This window comes from Olea europaea, unplaced genomic scaffold (genome assembly GCF_002742605.1).
Source record: "Olea europaea var. sylvestris unplaced genomic scaffold, O_europaea_v1 scaffold2989, whole genome shotgun sequence".
NCBI classification, from domain to species: Eukaryota; Viridiplantae; Streptophyta; class Magnoliopsida; order Lamiales; family Oleaceae; genus Olea; species Olea europaea.
The window spans coordinates 5,890-13,268 of record NW_019248532.1 but is presented as its reverse complement, the minus strand read 5'-3'; the positions used below and the strand labels follow the sequence as shown (position 1 = coordinate 13,268).

The following is a 7,379-nucleotide window of genomic DNA, read 5'->3' as shown; positions in this document are numbered from 1 at the left end:
TAGTATAAAAACTCTCTCTACGTGCTGGCGCAGGGGTGCAAATAATGGACCGAAATACATTTTGGACATTGAACTTGTGTGCAGGCGCAACTTGCACACACGTAGACACATGAAAATCTCTCTTCTCTACATACATAATTTTACTTTCTATCAAGGTCTTCGTAATAATGTTCAAATACTAAGCCAGTTTGTCGAAATAGTATCTGCAGTGCTTAGACTCTACTAGTTTCCATTGTATCATAGGAAATAGACGCTCAAGCTAAACCACGAGCACTTTCGGTGAGGAAGCGAATTTGTTTTAAAGAAATTATATTTACACGGGCCTTGGTTGAAAGTTCATTCGCTCTTTTATTATTTCCCGGAATTTTATATTAATTGCTCTATTCTTACTGTAATTAATAAAATTATTTTAATATGCAATATTTTGGCAAACAAAACATTTGAGAAGAATTTGGAATCAAGTTTCCTTTGATGTGTCCACTGCAGAATTCCCCTCTATAAATTCTTCAATTACATGTGAGAGTAATCAAACTTTCAGTAATCCTTCCCATGGTTCCCAAACTTCTCTTCTCTTCTCTTCATAACTCTGATAAGCACTCTTCTGGTTAGCTGCAATGCAGCATCCGATGCCAATGAAAAGGTATGAAATTTGTGTTTATAATGAAACATCTGAGTGTTTTAATCCATGTTCAGATTTCTTTTCTTCTTGTAAATTTCGACATGCTGATGCAGGTATTCATTGTATACATGGCAGCTTACTTGTTGCAAGTGAAATTTGAGAAGGCTTGGCAACTGCCTTTCCATTTGCTTGGAGGAGGACCAAACCCTTCATCACTGAAACTCTCCGATTCAGGCCAAATTCCGGTGTCTAACATTCCAAAAATAACGTCGCTCTCAATTTTTGTTCTTTCAACGTCTTCAAGGAATCCCATGAAGTCCCATGATCTTGTTGTGTGGAGCTGCTTTTTGGTGTTAGGGAATACAGACACTACTGTGTCCATGCCTAAGTACGTATTAAATATATGTACATTAGATTAGAAGCAAGGGAAATTGGACTCACGTGTGCTGCAATTTACATTTTAATTGATTCATATTTGACATACTAGCAATTGTCTCTTTCTCTTCCTCAGTCATCTTGGCAACAAAGTCATTGAAGCTTTTGCGATACATATATTTAATACGTACTTAGGCATGGACACAGTAGTGTCTATATTCCCTAACACCAAAAAGCAGCTCCACACAACGAGATCATGAGACTTCATGGGATTCACTGAAGACATTGAAAGAACAAAAGTTGAGAGCGACATTATTGTGGAATGTTAGACACTGGGATTTGGCCTAAATCAGAGAGTTTCAGTGATGAAGGGTGGTCCTCCTCCAAGCAAATGGAAAGGCAGTTGCCAAGCCTCCTCAACATGTTTTAAAAATGGGGGTAAAATATTTAATCTCATTTTTACAGCATTATTTGTTTTGCTTATTTAAAAATGCAATGGTTAAATATGTCTTTGTACTCAGTAAAATACAATGATAAAATTTTATTAATCAATGTCACATTATATAATAAATAATATTACTCTTAAAAATGTGACGAGTTTCAAAATAGAACAACAATCAATCACGGCTGCTCCACGTTTTTGCCATGGGGAAGTAAAAGGTCTCCGCCAACTACGTATCAAAGTTGATGTAAAGACAAAGAGTGTAACACGTGCCTACAAAAAAGTCTTATTGTACCAATGAGAAAAAACAATTTGGACCAAGTATTTTTGTGCTCCATATGATAATTCGGCATAATTTATACATAATTGAAAAAGATCTTTAAATTGACACAATTCTTTTTTAGAGCATTTGACGAAAGTTTTCATGATTATGTTTTGTAATTTTATGTGAATGTAAAAGGAAAAAACTCACATTATTTTTGAAGTCAAATCAACGTACTCCAATTTTAAATAAATGAAGAAGTGCCACCATAACACGCTAGGCCTATTGATAAATATATCTTTAACAATTATCCTTTCATCTAGTAGTTTATTGTCTCGAGATAAGCTGCAAAATGCACTTAAGCCCCTTTTACTCTCCTTGTAAACTACTAATATTTTCACGTACAACATAACAGCAGATCATTGGACAATAGTCCTACGAATAATTGGTTAACTAAGATTGTGAAGAGGTAGTGCCAAAACATATTAAAACTGTAATTTGACACTTACAAGTAGAGTTTACGAAAGCCGGTTGCTATTTAAAAGGGATGATAACATATTTGGTCCCCCAAACTTTCAAAAACTTGTAGATATATCTCTAACCTTTAAAAATAGCACCTCACATGCCGACGTTTGAAAAATTATGCATGACTCGTCCCTGTTGACAGAATCCATACAATTTGACATTTTAAGATAATTTAACTGACAAAATTGTCCTCCCATTTAGATGAACCCAAAAAATAATAATAATAATAATAATAATAATATAAAAACATTCAAAATGAAAATCTAAAGGAAAAATTGCAATGTATGTCCAAAACATTTTCAAAAATCCAAATAAATTTCACTATAAACAATTAAAAGTAGATTTACAACAAAAGAAAAATAAAAGAATTTAAAAAATAAAAAAGAAATAGTTTCTTCAACCTAGTGCCACCACCACCCACTAAAAAATGAAAAATCATTTAAAGTAAAAGAATAATTAAACAAATGAAAATGTCAATCTTGCCCCAAACCCACCCATCTCCACACCGTCCCCGCCATCCAACTAAACCAAATTCCCATCACCAATCAACCATTGGTCATTATTGGTATTCGAACTCACAATCACCTAGAATCTACTATAATTTAAGAAGGAGAGCTTATAAAAGATGTTAACTATCTCAAAGAGAATAGACTATGAAAATCGTCATATAATCTCGGCCCATTATCGTTGTCATCAATTAACATCATCATTGGAATCATGAACACATCTCACAAATGATGTAGTGATCACTTAGATGATCACACTTCAAAGCAACAAGTGGTATTTTGGACGTCATCACTTCATGTCCCACCAATTAGAAATAAGCAATAATTACCTAGATGACACGTAATCATAACCTAAACCAAAATTACGACCTAGATAGTATGATGACATACATTGCCAATCTCTATAACCAATAAACCTCAAAGAATATTTCTTAGTGTACCGACTACTCACAACAAGGGAGGGATGGGTATTTTTGGATAATTTTTATACATGTGGGACCCACCTGGTGTGAATAGTCAATAAGGGGTCTATGAACCCCTAATTGTACACCAGGAGTAATTCAACCTCAAATGTGGATGGTGACACGCACTTTCAGGTCAACCAAATTATTCGTTGTAAATGCCTTTAAATGGGACAAATGGTATCCTCCAAAAGGCCGAGCTCATTGAGTCTCTCTTTTCTACTTCCAAATTCAATCAATCAAAATTAGCATTTTTATTTTAATAAAATCCAACAATTACTCTACAGATATCATATTTAGTTGATCAAAATTTGTCATCTCATTTTTAGTTGTCAATAGTCACCTCTTTATACCTCTCCAAGAAGCCATTACCTCCCGCCATGAACACCACTACAACTCGCGATTTGAAGACTTTAAATCTAATGTCAATTTCCTCTCCCAAGTTTACCATTACTGTAAAATCCATCTATCCTCGACCACACTTTTCAGCCCTCGTTTGTGGCAATAAATATACGGATAAGAAGTTCTCTCAAAATAACTTTTTTATTCTCAATTCAAACTTTAAAACAAAAGCTTCTAGACAGTTTATGTTATATCCTTAAAGTTTTACTTCGAAATGTTGTCTGCTTTCGAAAAATTAAACAGTAAAACATCTAACAAACTGATTCTTCCTTTTGTTGAGAGGTCGTATTTGAACCGTTCGGAGAAGAAATTGCTGAAATATTTTATTCTTGAAGATCCAAAACTAAGGAGATGGTGAAGATTAAAATTAGATTTTGTATAGATTTCGATAGAAGTTGATGAAATGTATGGTTGAAAAGTTGTGGAACCCATAAAATATATGGTTGAAATGAAATGTTGACTTTGACTTAAATTAAAATTAAAATTTTAATTGGTACCAAACTGGGGCTAAATCTCAATGTGATTATAGGTTGGGCATAATTGTTTTATGGAATAGTGGCAATTGATTTTTTATGTGATTATGCAGGGTGTGATGTTTTATGGAATGGTAGCAATTGATTGTTTTTTGTTTCCTTTTTTTCTTTTTCTTTTTTTGATGGCAACGAGCAATGTTTCGGATGTGACACGAGGCAATGCTAGTTTTTAGTGCAACATGCGGTGATGGTGATTTCGGTTGTGGATTTCGGGGTAGTTTTATAGTGGTGGGATGGATGTTGGAGATGATAAAGAATACTTATTCTCAAATTAACATAATTGTAAAAACTCATTTGTTCATTGCATTTTTAATAAGCAAAATAGACAATACTGTAAAAATGGATTAAATATTTGAATCTCATTTTAAAGCATGTTAACAATATTTTTTTTGACGAAAATCATGATTAAGAATAAGATTTTTTGATTAATGAAATGTTAAAAATAAAAACATGATAAAGAAAAAAAATTAAAGACATAAGTTTGATAATTAATAAATGTTCATGATCTTTAATATAATTAAAATGTGGTATATTTATAAATAAAAAATAAAAAAAATCTACTTATACACACACACATATGGTGTGAATATAATCACCCATTACTTGAGCGGGAATATGTAGATAGATGATTTTCCCCTACTTAAAAGTTTTCAAAAGTGGGATGATTTGCTTTTTTGAAAATGTTTAGGGCCTTAACCGCAATTTCTCCTTTACATTTTCATATGGCTCAATTTCTCCTTTACATTTTCATATGGCTCCCTTTTCATTTTTCGTTCACTTATATGGAGGGTTCTATCAATGTGAAAGAAACATGCCTATTTTTTCAAATTTGGGGATTTCTGATGCTATTTTTAAAGGTTAGGGATACATAAATTTTTTGAAAGATCAAGGACCAAATATGCTATTATCCCTATTTAAAATTGATATGTTACTTGGGACAAATGGACAGCGTGATGTACGACGTCAGTTGGTCGTATATTGACATCAAATCAGGACTTTTACCTTTCATTAGATCGATACGACCCGATCCATATGCAAATTCGCCATTCGTGTCCGTCCAAATTGCAATTAAATGAAAAAACACATTTAAAAGTTTAGCACCGACAAACAGAATTACCAATAGTCATCAAAGCGGACTTGGTAGTGGAAAGAAACCATGTTGGGTTAAATAATTTAACGTAAGTAGTTGCTCCAGATGAATAAGGGCATGACATGGATATTCCAGACATAATTTTTATCACCACAAATATTTACCGATAGAAATTTTTCAACGATACATATTGAAGGTAAAAGTCCCGTCAGTAATATTTCAATGGCAGTATAACCCATCGGTAGTTACCGACGAATTTACGTACATATACACATTCATCAAAAATATCGATCGATTTCTATGACAAATATTAGTAACAATTTTAGTGATGACTTAGTTCAATGAAAATTACAGACAAAATTGCCATTGCTAGTTCAGTTAAAGATATCTTGTATAGATTATGCATCATTCAAAGACATACAAATCACTACGATATTTTGACAATAATTCACCATATAATCGATGAAATTCTTGACGTGCAATTTTCATCAATAAACGTTAAAATCACACAAGAAATTTTAGGTAGCATAGACAACAGTGGGATTCCTTACTTGAAACATTCCATCATTCCACATCAAAACGCCGACAACCTTCTCGAAGTCAATGTGGCATTACGAAAGAATGGACGGCAAAACATTAATATTAATTTTGGTTGGCGCCACTGAGGTCGCATGAGAGTGAACAGTAGCGAATCAACATTTGTGACTGTCCGATAGAAGACATAGGTGACAAAACCACCGAACTTGGCAATTAATGAAAATGAAGGATAGTTTAGGTCCCAAACTATATCATTGTTATGTTGAGTGCAAATGATGTTATCTCCAATAATAAGTGTTAGGTTCTTAATGCTATAACCTTCCTCACATACGAATTTAACATAATCATTTGGTAGTATATTAATACCAAACCAGGACATTTAGCCTTCAATAGATCAATACGACCCGATCCATATGCAAATTCACCATTCATGCTCGTATTTATACTCATTAGGGAAGCTAAAAAAATAAAAACAAAGAGAAGAAATGGTTGAATTATGTCCCTCTTAATCTTCAAATTTGGTTCAAATTCTAAAGAAATTTATTGCAAAAATTCTAGTTTTGATCAAGTACTTTGAATTTGAGAGGCTAACTAGAGCATGTTTAAGTGAGCCTTTCTTAAGAAGGTAAGACTTGTTTTATTGTCTTGAGGTTATTTTGTATATTACCCTTTCAAGTGTTTATATATCTTTCTCTCTTATAATGATATACTACTTTAAATTCAGTATTAATAAGTTAACGTCCAAATTGCAATTAAATGAAAAAACACATTTAAAAGTTTAGCACCGACAAACAGAATTACCAATAGTCATCAAAGCAGACTTGGTAGTGGAAAGAAACCATGTTGGGTTAAATAATTTAACGTAAGTAGTTGCTCCAGATGAATAAGGGCATGACATGGATATTCCAGACATAATTTTTATCACCACAAATATTTACCGATAGAAATTTTTCAACGATACATATTGAAGGTAAAAGTCCCGTCAGTAATATTTCAATGGCAGTATAACCCATCGGTAGTTACCGACGAATTTACGTACATATACACATTCATCAAAAATATCGATCGATTTCTATGACAAATATTAGTAACAATTTTAGTGATGACTTAGTTCGATGGAAATTACCGCGAAATTATCATTGCTATTTCCGTTAAAGAAGGGATACACAGACATGATATTACAAATTATTACAATATTTTGACAATAATTCTCTACATAATTGATGAAATTCTTGACTTGTGTAATTTTCATTACTAAACAAAAAATGATACCTAAGATTTTAGGCAGCATAGGAAACAACGAGTCTCCCCACTTGAAACATTCCATCATTCCACACCATAACACCAGACAGCTTGCTCGAAGTCAATGTGACATTAATTGTCATCACAAATGTTTGTGTTTGTTCAATAGCTTTAAGTGAAAGAACGGATGGAAAATCATTAATACTAACTTTGGTTGGCGCTACTATTATTGCAGTGTGAGTGGATACTAGCGAACCGACATTTGTAATTGTCTGATAGAAGACATAGGTGACGGAACCACCAGACTTGGCACATAATGCAAAGGATGAATAGTTTAGGTCCAAGTAGAAAAGACGTTATCTTCAATGATAAGTGTCAAGTTCTT

At 33.0% G+C, this 7,379-nt stretch overlaps 1 protein-coding gene across 1 annotated transcript; it reads left to right on the top strand.

Moving 5' to 3' along the window:
* Positions 1-508: 508 nt before the first annotated feature.
* Positions 509-1,829, top strand: LOC111384741. Its single transcript, XM_023009058.1, has 2 exons — positions 509-1,007; positions 1,131-1,829. The coding sequence occupies exons 1-2, from the start codon at positions 643-645 to the stop codon at positions 1,252-1,254; spliced, it is 489 nt and encodes a 162-aa protein (XP_022864826.1). The 5' UTR covers positions 509-642; the 3' UTR covers positions 1,255-1,829.
* Positions 1,830-7,379: the final 5,550 nt, after the last annotated feature.